Source organism: Hypomesus nipponensis, chromosome 19, assembly GCF_054491055.1.
Source record: "Hypomesus nipponensis isolate SF chromosome 19, ASM5449105v1, whole genome shotgun sequence".
NCBI classification, from domain to species: domain Eukaryota; kingdom Metazoa; phylum Chordata; class Actinopteri; order Osmeriformes; family Osmeridae; genus Hypomesus; species Hypomesus nipponensis.
This window is the reverse complement of record NC_140379.1, coordinates 7607501-7628490: the sequence shown is the minus strand read 5'-3', so window position 1 is coordinate 7628490 and position 20990 is coordinate 7607501. Positions and strand designations below refer to the sequence as shown.

General features: G+C 43.6%; 3 protein-coding genes across 3 annotated transcripts in view; 2 read left to right on the top strand and 1 right to left on the bottom strand.

Annotated features, from left to right (window-relative positions):
- Positions 1-135: 135 nt before the first annotated feature.
- Positions 136-3473, top strand: tm2d3 (TM2 domain containing 3). Its single transcript, XM_084681872.1, has 6 exons — positions 136-513; positions 1091-1192; positions 1339-1493; positions 1677-1851; positions 2034-2109; positions 2270-3473. The coding sequence occupies exons 1-6, from the start codon at positions 408-410 to the stop codon at positions 2433-2435; spliced, it is 780 nt and encodes a 259-aa protein (XP_084537998.1). The 5' UTR covers positions 136-407; the 3' UTR covers positions 2436-3473.
- Positions 3474-5505: 2032 nt separating this feature from the next.
- larp6a (La ribonucleoprotein 6, translational regulator a) lies at positions 5506-9592 on the bottom strand. The gene is made up of 3 exons (XM_084681575.1): positions 8825-9592; positions 7356-7554; positions 5506-6817 (listed from the first exon to the last, which is right to left on the bottom strand). The coding sequence occupies exons 1-3, from the start codon at positions 9541-9543 to the stop codon at positions 5723-5725; spliced, it is 2013 nt and encodes a 670-aa protein (XP_084537701.1). The 5' UTR covers positions 9544-9592; the 3' UTR covers positions 5506-5722.
- A 4306-nt stretch (positions 9593-13898) lies between these two features.
- Positions 13899-20990, top strand: part of lrrc49 (leucine rich repeat containing 49) — a 25055-nt gene continuing 17963 nt past the window's right edge. The window contains exons 1-8 of the mRNA XM_084681574.1: positions 13899-14240; positions 14477-14542; positions 14661-14736; positions 14836-15069; positions 15172-15274; positions 15573-15776; positions 16463-16529; positions 20383-20526. Coding sequence (XP_084537700.1) covers positions 14187-14240; positions 14477-14542; positions 14661-14736; positions 14836-15069; positions 15172-15274; positions 15573-15776; positions 16463-16529; positions 20383-20526 — 948 coding nt within the window. The 5' untranslated portion in view covers positions 13899-14186. The remainder of the gene's footprint in view (positions 14241-14476; positions 14543-14660; positions 14737-14835; positions 15070-15171; positions 15275-15572; positions 15777-16462; positions 16530-20382; positions 20527-20990) is intronic.

Here is a 20990-nt window from a genome sequence, read left to right as displayed (position 1 = left end):
GACTACTTTATGAGGATGTTTTGACAATCTGCATTTTTATGTAAATGTCAAGTGTAAACATTCATACTGTTATTATGCGACTACTTCAATTTTCAAGAAAAAACGAATGCAACCTCAGACCAAGAAAGTAACTTAAATTAATCAAACCGATTCCATTGACACATATCTGACCAAGGAGCATAACTTACATTGTATTGTTTGTTCAAAACTGGGGAAATTACAGATCAATGAAACTGACTTGCTTCGTGTAATGTTTCATGTTTAAGCATCAAACCCTGTATAAATGTCGATCAGGGATGAACTATTGACGGTCTGTAACCTGTGTTTTGTGGGTGGGGCATAAATGCGTTTTAATTTAAACGGAAGTTACTGATGGTTTGATAACTAGTCAGCCAGCATCAGGCACAATGACTACGAGCGTTCAGATTTTCAGAGGAGAAAAGGGACGATGCTTGAAAGCCCACGGTATCTTCATACTTTTGTTCACGGATGTCTTTGGACAAAGTGTAAATGGTAAGATATGCAACACCACATACAAATCGTTGGGAACGTTGTCTTTAATTCTGATTAGCTCGCCTGGTACGCTCCCGTTAGCCAGCTAGTGTTAGCCCTAAGCTAGCTCTTCCAGTGGAGTGGCTTGTAAGCAGACGAGCAGCCAACATGCTAACGTAACGACGTAGTTAGCAAGTTATTCCCAACGGTCAAAACACAGACATTAGAGTTTAGTAAGATTGAAGTAAAGGGTTACTACCTAGCAGTGTATTTGCAAGCAACGCCGTTGCCAGCTTGTTTGTTTCTCCCATCTTACTCAGATTGGTAGCTACAGTGCAAGATTATAAATAGTTAGCTATATTAGCTACGCTAGTTAGCTCTTTTTTAAGGGAATACATTGTCACACCAAGCAGAACAATCAAAATCCAACCAGTCAGCCATCTAGCTTACCGTAGCTAACGTAAGGTTACAAAATAAACCATAACAGCGTCCCTTTGTAACATAACATGTGTTAATGTCATGTAAACGGAAAAACTGCTTTTTAGCAAGCTATGCCTAAATGTTAGCCTTACTTAAGTCAGCAAATCTGTGTTTTTAGGGTATATGAGCACTCCACATTTGGATCAAGACCCCCCCTACAGTCGTGATGCCCAGTACAGCTCTGTCATCACCAGCCCTGTGGTCCCTGCTGCAGCCTCTGGTGAGAGTGCCCTTAGTTTCACAATCTTGTGCTTGTTTGTTGGTATAAGATTGGAGATGTCTATGCTGGGTTTGTAGGGGAACCTCCATCAGTGTTTACATGTGTATTAATGTTGTGCCTCTCATTGATCTATATTTTTTCTTTAGCCTCCCCCACAGACAGTTATGCTTCTAAGTGCCCCAGTGGAGGTCTATGCAGCAAACTGCCAGCTGACTGCATTAGCTGTAGCTATCACCACAACTGCAGTTATGGCAAACCTGCTTCTTTCAGTTGCAAGCCCAAGAGAGGTGTCCACTGCATAGTGAGTTTGCTTTGTGGCACAGCTCATCTCTAACCCCACTCTCTGAAATGAAGAATACCAGTGGGACAATGTGGTCTCTGTGATTACAAGTGTCTGCTGTGGTGGCAATACAAACAAACATCAAACCATGACATAGAAAGTGTGTAATAAATTGTGTTAACGTGTATTTCTTTTTACCTATAGGGGGAGGCTAATCAGCAGCAAACCAATTTTAGCCTCTCTGTCACATGTCAGTTCTGCTGGCAGCTGGATGCTTCACAGTACAGATGTAACACCTCCACCAGTTGTATGACAGTCTCCTGTCCACGCAAGCGCTACAATGCCACCTGCAAAGTTGTAGACCACGTGCATTGCATAGGTATAGTAAATTGTTATACACATGGGCTGGTATTACTTGCAAAAATAGATTTTTGGTCTCAAAATGGACTAAATGAATAAATAGACAGTGAAATCATAGAAAGTAGTATTAGTATTTTAGTTATAATAACAGCTTGAAAATGGCATGTGTGGTTTGCTAATTGTTCATTTCTATGTGCACAGGTAAAAGGGATTTCCAGAAACGTCTTTACTGCAACTGGACTGGAGGATACAAGTGGTCTACAGCGCTGGCTCTCAGGTAACTGTCCTAACGTGATTGAACCTGCTCCAAGAAACTTATGGAAATGTATGATTTTAGGTTCACATCCCTTTCCTCAACAGTAATATATCAACAGTAATATTGATGTCTTTATTAAAATGACATGTACAAAAGATGAAAGCTTTGTCTCCATTTGCAGCATCACGCTAGGTGGGTTTGGTGCCGACCGCTTCTATCTGGGCCAGTGGAGAGAAGGCCTGGGAAAGCTCTTCAGCTTCGGGGGCCTGGGGATCTGGACCCTGATCGACGTGCTGCTGATAGGGGTGGGCTACGTGGGACCGGCAGACGGCTCTCTCTACATATGAGCCACGGGGCCCCAGAGTTGCAGAGGCAAGACGGGATGATTACACAGTGCCCTCTCCGGTTGAGACTGCCTGACTCTTTAACCGTCCAAGATGCCACCCCATTAGCACGTCTGCCTGCCCAATCTCCCACAGCCCTCCTGTCCCATCTGCTAGAAACGCTGCGGCGTATGCCTCGTCAAATAGGTCACAACTTGCAAGTGTCATATTCCAGCCCACTCATCCTCCAATGTTCTGTACTGTACACTAACTGGAGGTTAAGTTCTTTGGTGATGGGTTATGTTGGTTAAAGACAGTGAGAGGTTAAAATGTGAAGTGGAGGTTGGCTTTTGGTGACAAGTGGTCTGCACAGGCAAGATCTGAGTTTGGGCCCCTGTGGCACCAGCTTCCTCATTGCCTATTAAAGCATGGGTGGTTAAGGTGTAACCATGGGTACCAGACAATTCTGGAAAGACACAAATCTGGAGAATATGTTTGGTCCCAGTGGAGAGAATTTTCCAATTATAGTTAAGTGCTGTGCAGATTAACATCCAGTGTTCTTCCAATTATCCAAGATGGGAGATGGACGGACATATATCATTTCACGGTTCTTCACTATGCCCTTTTTTTGTAAGAATGGGTGCTCACCTGGAAAGAACATTTGTATTGAAAAAGTTGATTTCCATTGCACATTGTATCTGGATTTATGACTACAAAGGTTTTTTTCTATACATTATCAGTAATCTGTCAGATCTCAGGATTACACAGTATAGATGACACTATCTGCATGCCCAGACATGGTGTGCTGTGCACATGTTGTAATGTTCCTAAACCTGTTCATGCAACAAAGCTTGTTGCTGTTGCAGACATGTTTTAGTTCCATGCATAGCGTATCCCTGGTGGTATGTTGTATGACATTGCTGCGGAGAATGTTGAGAAAAAACGTTTTCCAGTTCATCTTCTGAAAATGTCAAATTTACTGACATTTGTTCTTTTTGCTTGAATACTGTATATTGTTTTGTTTTTAAAAAGGTTGTAAATATAACTTAATGTCCTAAAATATTTGCTGCCTTTAATTGATTTTGTTGTACAACAACAGTGCATAGTTTGTTGCCGTCTTCAATATCAAATTGAATACAATTGAATCTGAGTGACCTAGAGTACACCCCTACATTGTGAGCTGACGTTCATTTTCACAGGTGCCTGCTCATTTTCACACTAGCAGCCCTGCCTTATCCTGGGACTATACAATTGCATACAGTTATAGAAGACACTTCTTTTTAAATTCAAAACCTCCATATAATTGACCCTTTACAAAAACTATACTGTGTGTAAGTTCTAAGGATTGGCTAGTCTCCATGATATGTAGTAAATTCATTGGCACTGAATCCATAACACGTCCTCTGATCCCACACCACCCACTCGTTATACCTCCTCCAGACTCAGCAGTTAACGTACGGGAGTCATCAGATCCTCTACATTTTTCCATCTCTACTTTGAATGTGTGACAGTGGTATCATCAAATCTATTGTATGCCAATGCACCATCAACAGTCTCCACTACCCTGCTTCCACACCTGTTTAAAGTGCTGTAGCTACACTGGTCTTCAGATTGTTTGGGTTGTGGGGATTTTTCACAAACTCTTACCTTACCAAAACTTACCACGTACAAATATGTAATTGTCAATCTTACTACTGCAACCTATATTCTGATCAGTGAATAACTATAAATACTCACTGTTGGAAAAGATGTGTCCAACTATTACTAATGTCATGTTACAGAATTGGGTATTAGGCTGTTCAAGTGTTTGAAAACTGCCACAGGTGAATTAGAGTACAGCCTCCAATTAAGTAAATGGAGCCCTGAACTTATTTAAATTGCAAATAGCGAGTGAAGGGACAAAAGACCATTCATTCTTGTATTACGCAAGTACAATTAGTTCATTCATAGAATTTCTTGGAAACAGCAGTTGCTGACAAAATGCTCACTCTTTAAAAGTTAAGCCTATACCATCATAGAAATTAAATGTAATATTTTGGTGGGTCGTGTCACTAGGATGTAAAAAGAGCAAATCAGCATGGTTGCTTAGTAACATCTGAGAACGATCTTGCAGTTGCACCAATTACATCCTGAAATGTAATTGACCTGAATAATAATGTGTCTATGATCACATCCTACTCGTCTGGCAAACTCTTACCCGGTTTCACAGAGCCGACAGAACATATCTAAATTCTCCTTATGAGACTCCAATCTGTATAGTAAATCTCAAATGTGAGAACAGTATTGCATAGTGGAATGTAATCAATGATGTCTGTCTGGCTCAAACAGGCCCCTCACCGTGGGGAAAGAGCACCAATTATAAATCATACAATTGTCTTAAAAACTTGACACTAAATCATACCAAAAGCAATTTTAGTGATTTATTTGTACAATAAGAAATGCACTGTACATGGTCCAGCTCAAATGTAAAGAAGCCAGGAGGTGTCAAGTATCAACACACTCCTACCTGATCAGTGCACCCCTCAGACCCAGCTACCAGCGCACTACACTGATAGGAACAGATACCAGCCAAGGAAGAGTGACCCACCAAACTTGAGATCATCTTTTGCAGGAGTTGGCAGAAAATCCCCATTCACTTTGGAAGCTTAGGTTAATGTACTGCCAAGGCATAGAGAAGGAATGAAAATAATTTAAAACAAAGGCAAAAATTCAAAAATAATCCTTTTCCATGTATGATTGTTTCAACCTTATGGCAGGGGAGATTATGGCCACAGTTTCAAAAGCATGTAACATAATCACAACAGACAATATAGCATAAGGCATATGGGGATATCTTAATATCAACTCCATGTGCCCATTTCACTGATCACACCATTTATACATTTACACCATTCAGAGACAAAATGTGATGATTTTACACACACACACACACACTTCCAAGACAAGACACCTTCCAATAAAATTAAATGATACTCAAGTCCACATCCAACCATCCAATGTAAAATGTCTCTAGATAGCAGATGGAGATGAATACAATAACCTGACATATTTCCCCTTAAAGAAATATTAATTCACTTATTAACTCAAAATTAACTCAAAATTAACCTTCAAATGGTCAAACTAGATGTCCATGAAACCTAACAAATCTAGAAAATTACAAAGCATCAATTACAAAAAAAACAAAAGAAGAAAGTCAGTCATTCATATGTTGGTGCGTGAAGCATGTGGTGGCCAAATACTGGGTCAAATCTCATCTCCATACTGCTGTGATAATGCAGGGTGGCATAGGGGAGGGGGTGAGGGACCTCTCTTCATCCAGTTTGGGTAGCAGCAGTCTTGCCTCTTTCACCAGTCGTGACACAGTGGAAGCCACGCGTTCCGTCTGGCCCCCGCGGTAACCTCATGACGCCTGGCGGCAGCCCATCTGCATTCTGGATCTTGCGGCCCAACATGGGGCTCCCCACAGGGCTGCTCTCCTGGGAGGCCACCTGCCTACGCCTCTGTACCCAGGGACTACCCGAGGGAGTCAGGCTGCTGTCTGAGGAGTAGTCTGCCCAACGCCGCCCAGGCTCGGGGCTCAGCCTGCCTTCACTGGCCAGTGGAGACTTGTGGGATTTGCGTTGAGAACAGGGGCTGGCACGAGGACTGGACCAGGGGCTGGTTCGCGGGGACACGGCCGGGCTCAGGTGATTGTTTTGGAAGGGGCCGATGATGCCGCTAGTGGGGCTCAGCTTGTTGTAGGAGCGAGACTTGCGTGCCAGTCTTGGGGACGTGGGGTTGCTCTCAGTTTCAGACGAGCTACAGGCAGAGTCATCTCCGTGGTACTGCAGCTCTCGTACTCGGCTGTTGAGCGAGCGGCTCTTACGCATTCCGCCCTCCTCGCGCTGCCGGTCTTTGGGCACTTTTTTCTTAGGCGGTTTAGTGCCAATCAAAACCACCTTCAGACCCAGAGAGCCCACCCCCTCCTCACTGCCTACCACTTCATTGGCTTTCACTGCTGCCTCCACTTCCTCAAACTCCACAATGGCACACTCCTCCAGGCCCAGCTGCATGTAGCGCCCGCTCAGCTTCTTCAGGTCAGCCGGCAGATCTTTGCCAGGCTTCAGAACCCTCACGGAGGCGATGGCACCGTACACTCCAAACGCCTTCAGCAACAGCTTCATAAGTTGCTCCTGTTGGGTGGCTCCTCCCTCGCTGCAGTCTCTGGCCCCACCTTCCAGCACAGCCAGCTCTGGCCAACTCTGTAGCTCGCTGAGCAGCAGCATGCGACTCGGCAAAGACTCACTGGCAAATACAGGCACAGACAATCTGCGCCGCACTTTACGACCCTCATCGTTCAGCTCGAGCAGGGTGGAGTGCCTCAGTGCATAAGCAGTTGTTCTCCAGTCTCTTGTCAAGTGCTTGACCTGAGGGAAAATGACACTGTGTTTAAAAAAAATCAGCAGAGTAAACAGTGTTACTCACAGCATCCTGTACGATGAGACTTCCTCCTAGCTCCAACTTCCTGATTCTGAAACCATGCAAGCACATGTTCTGAAAATAGTAAGATCTAACATGAAACTCAAGGCCAGAAAATCCATTAACTGGTAGTAGCATCAAAACATTTTTATCTCGTAAACCATTTATTTTGTTGTAGCTACCTACTTCACCAGAGATTGAAACATTCAAAATATTCTGACTGCAGCTGTGAACAGAAAACAAGAAAGGAAGGTGGATAGAAACAGTTCACTGGCAGAGTAAATGGAAAAGAAAACCAACCAAATCAATGGGTATGCATGAGTCTCAGTAACACCAGCTGTTGCTTTTCTATGTGAGAATTGCACTACATCCTCCAACGGCTTGCCATGTTGACACTTGGAACAGCCGTTCAGCCAATACTAGGCCCCCCAGAGCATGGGATGAAGAGAAAAAAAAAAAACGGAAATGCAGAAGAGGGAATTTTACCTTCTTGAAAGAGGTGAGCAACTTGACGCTGACAAAACCTAGCTTGTTACGTCGGACATGCTTGAGCAGGAAGGCGTCATGCTCCAGGTTTTCGTCAGACAAGTAGTACTCAATCTGTGCCACCAGTTTCTGGGTAAGCTCTGGGTCTGGTGGCTGCCAGCTCTCCTCCTCTAGCTCCCCGCCACTTGTGCCAGCACCACTGTAAGAAGACAAGAACATGCCAGCTTCATGAACACAAAGAAAATCGAACAGCATAACAGGACTGTTTTGACAGCATCGTGGAAGCAGCCTCAGCCATAGCAACATGGTAGAGGGAAATAAACCAGAGCTTCCCCCTCCTACTCTTTCTGCAAGATTGAGATTTTCTCTCTACAGAGAGCAGATGACAGGTAGAGCAACCACAGCATGGCCATCGTCACACTGCCTCGGTGCCCAGAACCTCAACACCACAACGTGTCCCACCAACACTGGCAGAGCTGCTGAGACCTCCCAATCTGAAGAGTGCAGAGTCACTGATCTTCACAGGCTCTGCCTCCCACGCAGGACATGGCTGATCACCAAACCCACCATGCTTCAGAATCAAATGGTAAAGAGAATTATAGCCTGACATGGTTTTAATAATTTTTTTTATTGAAAGAAGGCAAGATGCATAAAGCACAGGTATGCCAGCGAGTAGACTAAAAGGTCTGAATGAAATTATGTGGATGACTCATCCACTCCTTCAGCCTCCCACAGCCTCAAAAACGATCACAACATGCGTTACTACCCCCATATACAGTCAAGATGCATCTAGGGAAAAAAGAAGCTGAAGGGACAAGAAATCCTTAGAATAACTAAACATGCCTTATCACGACAAATCCTACTCACGCCTCATCTCGACCAATCTGACTGGCTAGGCTGTCCTTTCCAGAACTGTCCCAACAGGTCGCTCTATTATTTCAAGGGTTTTAGGGTTAGATTTTTTGTAAAACTGCTAATGTTCCAAATTGGAACCGCCCTGACAACTACAAATGCACGTGCCTTCAATAAAAATATTGCTCTGATGGGGAACACTACAGTTTTAACTAACTCCTCCTTAAACTGTTACAGTTGGCTGGGTGATTCGTTAAGAATAGACATTTGATCTCTAAACTGACCAAATCAATACATTAAATCATTGGTCTTGCAGGCTACGAGCCAGGACACGTTGTTGCATGACGCAGGGGAATTAGCCAAGAGCACTGTCTGGAGGTGCCATCCTTTATCTGTCAGGTCTTTCTTTGGCTTTTACGTCACAAGGATTAGGCTACAACGCCCGTCAAACAGGTGGTTATATAGTCAAATTGCAGAATGACAACTGAATGACTACTGGAATGTTGTTCCCCCACTATGCAACATTACCAAGCCACATTGCATGGGTCAGTGCCCAGTTTTACAATAAGCTTAAAAGTAAACTTGACATGCCATTATACAGCAAGCAAAAACATTACCTGGATTTATCATGTCTTCCAATTTCGTCTTCACTACAGCTGCCACCAAGGAAATCTAAATTGTTGGAGGACACCTCCTCCTCTGGCTCCTCGTCCTCAGCTGCTTGAATAGCCACTGTGATTGTGACTTGAGTCCCCATTTCCTGCAGGTGTTGATCCACCGTAATCACCTCATCCATCTCTTGACCGCCCGACGAATCTGATATAGATTCAATCGGGTTCAGAAACTCCATGGTCGCACTAATTTTACCCGTAGAGAACGCGTTTCCGTCCGAACCGTTCGCTTCCTCAGCTACTGTAGAGCTTTCCTGGAATGTTTGATTCTTGGTGCTCGAATTAAAAGCGACAGAATATGCCGTATATAAACCTCGACGTTTTTGGCACCAGCGATAGTGGATGGTCAAGGGAGCCCCGATGATGCGCTCCACAGCTTGCCAAAGCTCCCAAATTCTACCCCACGGAGAACCCTGAGGTGTCGTGGGGCTTGCAGCAGCTAGCGAGACGCAATCAGGAGCTGGGGAGACCGAGGGGATGGAGCCGTCTTGTGTTGTTACTTCCTGATATGTAAGAGGCTTTCTGTTTTTGAAACGAGCTCCGGGATTGGGCCATGGCATCTCTCCGCACTCATCCCCAACCCAACAGCAAAACCCAAGCTGAAGCCAGGGGGGAGGAAAGAGGAAAGATAGACAGCGAAGAAATGCATTTACTAAAGCGTGCATGTTTTTTTCTTTTCTTTCGTTTTGTTACTACCCTTTATCTAGTTGGAATGGCTGACAAATCGCACGTGTCTATATAGAGGAAATAAAAGTGTGAATTCACGTGCTGTTTTACAATTGGGAAATTGCAGTGCACCAATCACCGAGGCCGACCCATATTTTAAAACCGCAAATTGGATAATAGGCTTTTAGCGATGAGACTGCAGCGGCTGTCCATGGATTTGCTGTGAGAGAAGGACGAAAATAAATGAACGGGTGACATGACGCGTCATTAAATGCTTATCTCGACTATTTGTCGATGTTTATAGGCTATGCGTCTGATTGGGGGGAGGTGAGGGGGGAATCATTTCTCTTGCAAGTTCAGTAGGACAAAAATAGTTTACAGTAAATTAATCTGCATATCTCCACACCCCTAATAGGTGTTGCCTAATGCTACCTCTGGCTGCAACTCACTCACAACACTGTCTGTTGCCAATTCTGAGATGGCTGCATGGTGCTCCTCCCTGTTTGTTGGCAAGTGTAACACAGCTGGGGGACTGATCACTGAGTCACTCTGCACCACAGTCTGGCCTCACCCCTGTTGATGTGTACACACCATTTACCTCCCTGAGCAAGCCTCTGACCTCATCAATCAGTTGAAGGCCCTAAGCTACATAGACATGCAAATTTAAATCAGGCCTGACCAGGTATGGCTGCTTGAGCAAAGTTATCCAGGAGTAGATGTATTTCTTACATTGAACTGTCTTCACATTTTACAATGTAAATTTACAATGTGTGTCTACTTTGTACTTGCACTAACCACAATGTACAACATGAACAATTTCAGTGCCAATATTTTTCTTGGCTCACATTAGGACTGAATTAGACTGTACATGTGGTTGAAGTTGTATTTGATTTTGTCATAAAAAACTTTAATTTTTCTTCAACGGTTGAAATATTTCTGTAATCAGTGTTTCTACTGTTGGTGTATTTTTTTCTGCACTGACGGAAAATAACAGTAGGCTATTGGACAATCTAAATCAAATACATTTCAATAGTTCAAGTTTAGTATATTTATACCAAACACTGTTGTGTTGTGTATGTGGGATGGAAGTAACATTATCAAACAATTTTTGTGGATTTTTGTCACCTCCACCACCATTTTTAGCAGTACATCTTTGTTACTTCCACTTTTCATAGTTGTGAAGGTAAGTTGTTCCAAGGTAATGGAGATGTACGTTTCACATCCATATTGTGTGGATTTATGTCTCTGGTCTGATAGTACTTGTTTTTCTTGGAAAACTATATGTACAATTTTACAATAATAGGCTGCTGCATGTTCATAATGCTGACATCATAGACACTGGTTCATTTTTGCAAACACAGTATTTTTTTGGACACAAGAAGCCACTGTAACTTATATTCTTTGATTAACCAATGAGAGCTGCAGTTTACCTCTTTGCTCCACGCCACTCTCTCATTCTGAGTCAGGCAGGATATTTATAAACCCACTGTGCCCAGGAGAGTTCTGGCTGGCCAAGTCCCCATGCATAATACATTACAACAGACAAATTACATTGATCCCAGTGTCTTATCTGGATTTATTTTATGACCAATGTGAGAAATACCATACGTTAATCCACCGTAGGGTTAGTGGAGTGGAGTGCTAATGAAACAGAATTGAATGCTAGTTTATAATAAAACCATAGAGCCAACTTTGTTTTGGATAGACTGAAGGTGGTATTCCATTGATCCTTACTGCATTTCTTTTGTGCAGAAAGGAAATTCATTTCTATTACATAATATAATGGAAACAGGAGTAACACTGGATTTGGATTAACGCTGGAATTCACATAGCGTTATTCTATTATGTACTTGTCAAACAAGTAATTGATCATCACGCTAACTCCCGTAAATATGTGTCAGCCGCATGAATAGAAGATCCTTTCGATAAAGCAGTGTGTGGGAAGCCCCTTTGATGAGTGAGGGAGAGTAGCCTACTCTTTGTGCAAGCACTCATCAATTCAATCTAAGAGACTGCTGCTTAAATTACAGGTTCTTGTGAGCCATCAGAGCAGATTATTTTCTTGGACATGATGACCCAGTACTGCTGCTGATGTTTTTGAATCATTGTTGAATCAACACTCCTGTTGTGTTTTGTTTCACTGGTCCAAAATGATAGCCCCATTATAGCTGATTATGAATCCATGATAATACACGTATTAAGATCATTTTTAAACTTAAGTTCTTGTGAACATTACAAGTTTGAACTTCTATTTGCTATTTATGGCCACTAGACCTCTTTGACCTGAGCTGATATAACTCATTGTAGGGTTATAAAAAAATCAGAATGTATGGATTATGTTAAATACTTAGATCAGAATCAGAATCATGTTTATTGGCCAAGTACATTTTCACAATTTTTCCTGGGTTTGATTGCTCTCAATGTACATAAACTGAAAAATAGACAGTATAACACAACAGTTTAGGATAAAATAAATACATATTATAAATAATAAAAAAAATATTATCCTCGCTATCACTCAGTCGATACGTTCCAGCCTCAGTTTGATATTTCCTGGCATGACCTCACTCTCGGTTAGTAAGTAGTTTATAATTTTTCAACTCTTCATTAGAGCGACAGCAAGGGGGAAAAAACTATTTCTGTGTCTGGTGGTTTTGGTGTACAGACATCTGTAGCGCCTGCCAGAGGGGAGGAGTTGGAACAGATTATGTATACGGTGTGAGGGGTCTGCAATGATTTTCCCTGCCTGTTTCCTGGCTCTGGAGGTGTACAGGTCCTGGATGGTGGGCAGGTCAGCACCAATAATCATTTCTGCAGACCTCACGGTCCGTTGTAGTCTGTTCCTGTCCAGTTTAGTGGCCGATCCAAACCAGACAGTGATGGATGTGCAGAGAACAGACTCAGTGACCGCAGTGTAAAACTGGATCAGCAACTCCTGAGGCAGGTTGTACTTCCTGAGCTGGCGCAGGAAGTACAACCTCTGCTGGGCCTTTTTGATGACTGTTTTGACATTTGGCTCCCACTTCAGGTTCTGGGAGATTGTGTAACCCAGAAACCTGAAAGATTCCACAGCAGACACAGTGCTGTTCAGTATGGCGACGGGGGGCAGTGATGGGGGGCTCCTCCTGAAGTCCACTATCATCTCCACAGTTTTGAGCGAGTTCAACTCCAGGTTGTAGCAACTGCACCACAGGGCCAGCGGATCAACTTCCCTCCTGTAAACAGACTCATCTCCATCTCGGATGAGGCCGATGATTGTTGTGTCGTCTGCAAAGTTCAGGAGCTGAACAGACGGGTCTCCTGAGGTGCAGTCGTTTGTGTACAGAGAGAAGAGCAGTGGGGAGAGCATGCATCCCTGGGGGGCACCAGTGCTGACTGTCCGGGTGCTGGATGTCATTTCTCCAAGCCTCACCTGCTGCTTCCTGTCTGTCAGTAAGATTGTAATCCACTGACAGGTGGAGGCAGGCACAGTGAGCTGGGTGAGTTTGGTGAGAAGGACTTCTGGGATGATGGTGTTGAACGCCAAGCTGAAGTCCACAAACAGTATCCTTGCATACGTCCCTGGGGAGTCGAGGTGTTGCAGGATGTAGTGCAGTCCCATGTTTACTGCATCATCCACGGACCTATTAGCCTGGTAGGCAAACTGCAGAGGGTGCAGCAGGGGGCCTGTGATGACCTTCAGGTGTGACAACACCAGTCTCTCAAAGGACTTCATGACTACAGACGTCAGGGCGACGCGCCTGTAGTCATTCAGTCAGATGAAACATATTGTGCGTTTTTTCACAGACTAGTTTGTGTTCAAGTTTAACAAGGACATTTGTTTTGAAATAATTTACAAATTTTAAGTAGCGACACAAAATAACATCTGAATTCCCATTCTTTGACCGGAATGTAATAAATGTACCAACCTAAGGGGCCTCTTCCTAAGCACTGGATCGTTCCATATCGACACACCACAAGAGTAGGCCTCCAAAAGTTAGATAAATAAAAATTCCCTGTGTGGACAAAGTCACACAGTGAAATTGACATTTTTCAGAAAAAACTTTTCTGATCTGTCAAACAAATCAGGAATGGGAATGAGTTATTATAACCTTTATTTAACCAGGAGAAACCCATTGAGATTAAGAATTTCTTTTTCAAGGGAGACCTTGAAAGTTACAACAAGATACCTGAGAACATGTGTCTGTTTTTGGGTTGGAACAAAATATTATATAAAACTCAATGCAATCACTAAATAAAAAAGTTTCTGACATTTTAAGATAGAAGCAAAGAACAGTGAGGTCGGGATCCGTCATGGAGACTGGATAGGGATGTAACTAAGAAACAAATGTTGTCGTTACCATAGAAACAAAGATGTATGGACGTTGCTAAGGAAGTGTGCATTACCAAACGAATAAACTCATGAACAAAAGACAAGCTAGCTAGCAAGCAGCAAATTAAGCTTCAACCATAAATGAACACAAAGCTTAACATTAGTCAGTTTACAAACGTTAACATAAACAGAAGCGTTAGCCAAACCAGCTACATAACGTTTGAGAGTGCAAATGTAATTGCATAGCGCAAGACATGCACCAACGCTAGTTAGCTAGTCCAGAGCTAGCTACAGTAGCCAGACATCCTTGCTTTGTTGGTCGAATTGAAAATGCGTTCTCAAAAACATCAAGCCAACACATCTGGCAGGTTTCTCGCCCCCACGGTAAGATGTGCTCATAATGTTACAATTAGCTATTCTTTCTAGTGGAGTTAACGTCTTTAGCTTGTCGCCCGGACTTGTCAATCATTGCATCATTTGTCATAAGGATGAGTCTCACTGGCTGTCTGGATTACAGAACATCAGCAAACATCAGCAAAAACAACAGCACTGTTTTAGGTTGCTAGGTGAATATGTGTACCATCTATTTTTCTACTACAGTCCTCTTACATTCCTCACAGGTCAACACCTATAAACTGCACCTTGCAGGAGTGAAGGCTATGATACCGGATAGATATGTGAGGCCGGTGAGTACATGTTTGAAGTGTATGTTTGGATGTCAAATACAGTAGATTATACTGTATCAATCATAATACATTCAAAAACATTTTTAATGCAGATGATCTGTTAACCTACATTTAACAGCTTAACATACGGTTGTCTAAAGACACCTCCAAAGAAATAAACATGGACGCCCTGAGCACAAGTCCATTAAAACAAGGTATTACGTTTTGTCCAACAAAACAGTGACAATTTCAACAGCTTATCTTATACAAAATTGCACCATGTCCATCTCGCCCTTGTGTTTTTTTTACTCTAGAGAGCAAGTTTAATGCACACGGTAGACTTCACCACACACCTGTGGCATTTGTCAATGAGGTTGGGGGTCCTGAGCGGACTCTCCTACCTCCTGCGGCTGCTGTGCCTGGTGAGATGACTGGGGAGCTGGGGACTCAGGTACATAGAGTGAAGCCTCGGAGAGCTACCCACAGTGCCGGAGCTAGCTATTCCCATAGTGCATCACTTCTGATCCATCCAGCAACTGATACTGCAGGTACCCTCATCTTACAGTGTTATCAAACTTTTCGCTTGCTCGAATGATCAGATGGGCTTAAAGATTGCGATTGTTTGTGGAATGTGTTGTTTTTGTTTACAGGTGATGTTGAGACACATCACAAAAGTTCTGCTGCTGGATTTCCCATCGCCTTTCATTCCCGTGACGACAGTACTTCGAGTCCAGAGCGACTAGATTTGGACAGGTCGTTTTACCCATTACATTTTATCCTGTGATTGTAAAAGGGCAGTGTATCAATACTAAAAGGGCTAAAAACGTAAACAAAATGGTTAGTTTGAGTAGAACTTCGAAAGAAAATCCACCAAGTGTTTTTTGTGAACTGAGTTTGCTCACCAAAAGATGGCAGCAAAGTGCCTTACGATGGACTACCTTGTTCCACTAAACTGGACAACATTGTTTCATTCAATTTCAGTACGAAAACATGCCAATGCATTACAAATACTAATCCGTTTCTATATATATTTTTTTAAATGTTTAATTTGACGTGGTCTGGATAAGTGCCCTCTACTAGAGGGTATGGATAAGCTACGACTACTCAACTTGCAGCACAATTTCATCACTCGGGTTCAGAATCTGTCACATCTTCAGTGCCTGGTCTTCCTAGACCTCTATGACAACCGCATCTCTGAGATGACCGGTATCTCAGTCCTGAGCTCTCTTCGGGTTCTTATTCTTGGCAAGAACAGGTTTGTCATATTCACGCCCAGTTAATCAACAATAGAAAATGTAGTAGATGGTTCAAAATGTCTTTGATGTACCGTTTGGTTTACTTCTAGAATGATGTTACTGCAAGGGCATCCTGCCTTTTTTTAAACTACTGTGTGATATCACTCCCACTGCATAGCTAAACGCCAGAGCCTTGTGATAAATGTTTTCCTGTAGGTGCCCAATTTCGGTCCACAACTATGCCTTTGTTTGTTTCACATCAAAATGACTTTCAAAGGTCACCGAGGAGAAGATTAAAGTCACAAATCATAGGGCAAAATGCCATAGGAATATCATAGCACTGCTCTGGCTTTGTGTCAGGCTTTGTAAAACATGACATTTGTCTTTTTAGAATGGCTATCAGAGCCGCCTGTGGTACCTTTCATGCCTGGCATACCGCGGATTTAAGTTTCAGTTGGCATTTCCTAGGGGCGGTGACTCCTTGATAAAGAGCCATACAGACAGAGTTGGATAGGAGGACATTGGATTACAGTAAATCTCCCATTAGTGAAGAAAGACATGTAGCTACAGCTCCATGCCAATCACTTCCTCAGCGCCTGGCAACCCTTCAGCTGGCAGATCACATTCCAGCTGCCATAATAACATTCTGTAAAAGGTTGAAGAAATACAATTGCTAAGTATGTGTGTTTATGTGTTTTCCCCCCAGAATCCAAAGAATGTGCAGTCTGGAGAACCTGAACCAACTTGACGTCCTGGACCTACATGGCAATCAGGTATAGCATCAATACAGCGTCGTACAGCGCACACCCACGTAAAGCGGAGCTCCAAATGTGCCCAACTAGGTTTTCCGTCTGCCCATACTGTGACTGTTTGGAGGCTGTGATATCTGACTGTGAATCTCAGTGGGAGCCTTAGTGGCCTCATCCGCTCTGCTGCTTACTTGCTTGGTACTCTGCTACGTCAGAGGCACTCTATTATAACCGGCAGGCTTAGACCGGCTTGGCGGCAGGGGAGTGACAAGCACATTAGCTCGTGTTGCAAGCTGGTTCCAGTCTCCTATATTTTTTCGTCCGCTCACTGTGCCAGGACTGAGACGGCCGATCCAGGGTCAGTCTCCCCAAGCTGTCAGTGGCTTTCCTCGTCTGTCTCTCGATTCTCTGGTGGAAACTGAGCTTTATCTAGACCAGCGATTCTCAACCTGTTGGCCGTTAGCTAGCTATCTAGGATTTGAGCAGTAAGGTTAGCTAGCCAACAATATTTAGCTACATTATAATGTACTCAATTATCTTCCTGTTCTGGTTATTAAAAGTCAGGTTTCTAACCTCACCGGAAGTTGTAGACCTGGCCTGGCCGTGGTAGTTATGCAGGTTACTTGTCTTTACAATGTTTGCTTACAGTGGCGCTGATGGACACTTTGTTTTCTTTGATTGTGCAGATACATTTAGCAGTGAAATTAAACTATTCGGCTCCTGTGGTGTTGTTAAACATGTGTGATAAGCGCAAATTAAGTGAACTGATGTGTTGGGTGAGCGCAAAAATATTTCAGCTGTGCAAGTGGGCCGCAAAGTGGAAACGGTCGGCAATGGCTGATCTAGACTAAAAACCTGCCTTTGCAGTTTACATACTATACATTTGGATGTGGCAAGAAGAGAACTTGTCCTCGTAGACTTTCGGTAGGTAGTGTATCCACGTCCTCACAGTCTGTGGTATGAGTGGACGTGGTTGAGTCACACGGATGAAGTGGGTTCTTTAGCAGTGAGTGATGACAAGTCATTTTTGTGGATTGTGGAGGCTTGCTGTAACGAGATCTTTCTCATAATTCTCTATCCAAATGGAAGAATATTGGAGCAGAAACGTTCAAAACCATGTTTACAGTTTAGTCCCACGTCCATGTCCAGCTCTTTTACCTGACTGTGTTCCCTACATTTTAAATTATTTCTTTAACAGGCACACTTAGGCTATTTCTAATGTTTTAACAGTTTAACTTGATGAAACTGAGACACAACTAGCCTGACCTGAATAGGGGGCAATACTATTTGTCAGGCTGCTCTGTTGTCAAATATTTGGCTCAGTCTGGCTGTTGCCATTGTCACATGACGTTAAAAGCATGAGAAGATAACAGTAATCAGTGGTAGTGAAGTGAAGACTGAGTGAAAAGCCATCCTCCTAAAATCTGCCAGCAACTCTCCCACGCAGTGTCCCTCAGAGAGGGTTTAACCTGAACCCCAGCAAGACGTCTCACTAAATCCACAGATCTGCTCTCTTCATGTTGCTGGTTCACAATCATTGCACATTTGTTCTTTTGATCTACCCAGCAACCTTTTGTTGGAGAACATGGGCCTCTGTCTTTTCCATCCTCCCCCTATCTTCTCTCTCCACTCCTCCCTTCTACATTCTCACTTCCCATTGCACAGCAGTGTCAAAGGCACCAGTGACCACAAACAGGATGTGGTTTTCTCTTACTCTGTCTGGTGCTCAGCCTCTTGCCTCCCCCAGCCTCTCCTCAGTTACCCTGAGGGGACATTCATTTTGGGTCAGGATGTTGTCATATTTCCAGTTCATTGAAAATATTCAGAGGATATTCTCTGTGGGAGTGTGTCTTGGAGATTCAAACCACATTGAACTGCCCTTGACTGAATCTTTGGGTTACTTTATAATATTTATTGTTAAAATAATTAATATCATGTTTTCTATTTTACATGTTCATTTTGATTTCTTCATGGAAATATGCAAACAAATCCAACTCTTCTACCATGCAGCCTGGTATTTTGGACACTGGGGTATATTATTACCCACTTTGATTGAGCAAAGGTGCTCACAACTGGATCCTGTCCCTGTAATCCAGTACAGACAGTATACCTTTCTTAGAAGCCTGGGATCTCAATAAAGATGAATCTGATGACTTTCAAAGTGGAAAACACCCAAACATATCTTAGATGCCTGACCTGCCCCATTGGAAAGTACCTACGGTTATCTGTAATTTTAGCCGTTTAGATATTCTTAGATTTAATCAAGGTCTGACAAAAGATGGGTCATGGATGACGAGGGAAGATGTACTGTGTTTGGCAAAAAAAAGATCAGTGTAGACTGGACCTGTGGTCATACTTAGTTTCCTTAATGACAAGAAGACTATTTTGAAGGTAAAATTTACCCAACCAGGCTTATGCTCCGTCTGTTTACCCAGGCACTTTTCTTATCATTGTCAGCAGTTTTTGTGGAGACAAATGGGGTGTTCTAGCTATCCATTGGTGCTAATGTGGAACTATAACTTTACAGAATTGTATGAGGCCACCAAAGTGAGGCCCCAGCTTTAGGCTTCAGTGGAACATGACCTCACTCTGTTTATCAGCCGTCATAACAGAAAGTGTGTTAATCTTCCCCTGACTGTCTCTCTGGTCACTGTCCAAAAACAACAGCCTTAAAAAGACGGTTTGGACCGACCTTAATGCACTGGAGCCATTTTCAGGATGTTACAGCTAAGCTGCCACCTGCACACTCACTGGCAGCTGGACAAGATAGCCACAGACAGCTATGATGACAAAGCACTCTGATGCCGTTAGCTGGAAACTGAGGCATGATGACATTGACAGACTTTGCAATACTACTCGCAATGTTTTTCAGTGTAAAGAACACTCTGTCTTCTGTGCACTGTCAAACTGAAATAAAGGCTCTCTCGACTAAACAAAACCAAGCGCTCAACCACTGTCCTTGAACCAGTATGCTTCACTTCATCGAAAATCAACCCCATTAACATCTACTCATCCACAGCCTCAGTGAGCCTGGTTTAATGAATCTTTGCATCACTCTCACCACATGAGTCTCTCTGAGGTCTCACATCTTGACCTTTTGACTGCAGTAGAGCTTCAGGCATAGTATCGTAGGGGTCCCGGGAGACCAAAGGCTCCACTCTTTGTGCTGACTTCTATCTCTTTACAGAGGAGAGTGCAGCCACAACACCTCAGGTTCACACACGGACTGACAGCCACGGACGTTCCCCCCAGGCCCTGGACTAGTTACATTCTTAAATGGGGCCCCCTCCCCTCCTCCCTACCCGAGAAAAGAAGCCAGGCTCACATTTCACCATCCACTGAACCTCTTTTCATCCCTTACATAGAGGCTTTCTTCATCCACACCCTTGTTCAATCAGAGGGCTCACTGTTTTGACGCTGAAAATATAATCTTCTGAGGGGTCACACAGCAGTCACCGGCCTAGGGAGGGGTAAGAGTTGAGTGTTGGGACACCAGATGCTGACATGTGTTACAGTTCAGTTTTCAGTAACGATACTGTAATGAGGTCTTTTGGAGTGATGGAACTCATTATGGTGTTGTTTTAGTTGGTATGGCAAAGTCCTCGTTTTGGGGAAAGTCACGAGGACAGGTGTCCAGAGCTCTCCTGCGCCCAGACATGGCTGGGCAGCCAATATCCTGCTGACCTCAGGTTTCTGACTCATTAATGCAAAATCCAGACCTTCAAACTGTTTGACTGTATCTCTTCCATCAGACAAACCTGAACATAGGCTACACCTCCATACATTGTAAAATACCCCCCTGTGGCCTTGTCGTGGCCATATATTCAGAGCCGATGTTTATAGTCCTGTTCCTGTGTGTCCTCCTCTTCTCCCCCAGATCTCCCGCATAGAGAATGTGTCCCACCTGAGTGAGCTGCGTGTGTTGAACCTGGCCAGCAACAACATCTCCAGGGTGGACAATCTGCGAGGCCTGGACTCTCTGACGGAGCTCAACCTGCGTCGCAACTGCATCTCTGCTGTGGTGAGTGTGTGTGTGTGTGTGTGAGTGTGTGAGGTTTGTGTTGTACTGGGACGATGGTGTGTGTCTGAGGGGCCCCATGGGAGAGTCCAGGCTGGACAGGAGCAGCTGGACTGGTTCTGATCCTCTGGGCTTTACTCTAACGAAGCGTGCAGACGTCACGGCTCAGGCCTGGACTAACTCAGATGTGGACTGAGATGGTAAACAGCTCCGCCGGCTCTGTCACTAGTGGGCTCTGAAGGCGGCTCCCTCTGTGTGTGTCTGTGTGTTCTTCTCCGAGAGAGCCGTGTGTGTTCTGTGTTCGTAGTAGACAACAACAAACGTGTTTAGCTGTCACACGTACGCACAAACAACCGTTGCTTTGTTACCGTATTCTAATGTTTGCTTTGGTATACCATTTAGCATTTTTTCGGTCTTGTGTTTCACTGCAAAACACATCAATTAAAGCCTCAGACGTGTTCTTTAAT

Bases quoted from the DNA above. Each gene is read 5' to 3' on its own strand.
- tm2d3 (XM_084681872.1), top strand. From the start codon at position 408: ATGACTACGAGCGTTCAGATTTTCAGAGGAGAAAAGGGACGATGCTTG. The intron at 1,494-1,676 runs GTGAGTTTGCTT...TTTTACCTATAG, and splicing joins AGAGAGGTGTCCACTGCATA to GGGGAGGCTAATCAGCAGCA. The intron at 1,852-2,033 runs GTATAGTAAATT...CTATGTGCACAG, and splicing joins AGACCACGTGCATTGCATAG to GTAAAAGGGATTTCCAGAAA.
- larp6a (XM_084681575.1), bottom strand. From the start codon at position 9,543: ATGCACGCTTTAGTAAATGCATTTCTTCGCTGTCTATCTTTCCTCTTT. The intron at 7,555-8,824 runs GTAATGTTTTTG...GTCTTCTTACAG, and splicing joins GGAAGACATGATAAATCCAG to TGGTGCTGGCACAAGTGGCG. The intron at 6,818-7,355 runs GTAAAATTCCCT...ATTTTCCCTCAG, and splicing joins TGCTCACCTCTTTCAAGAAG to GTCAAGCACTTGACAAGAGA.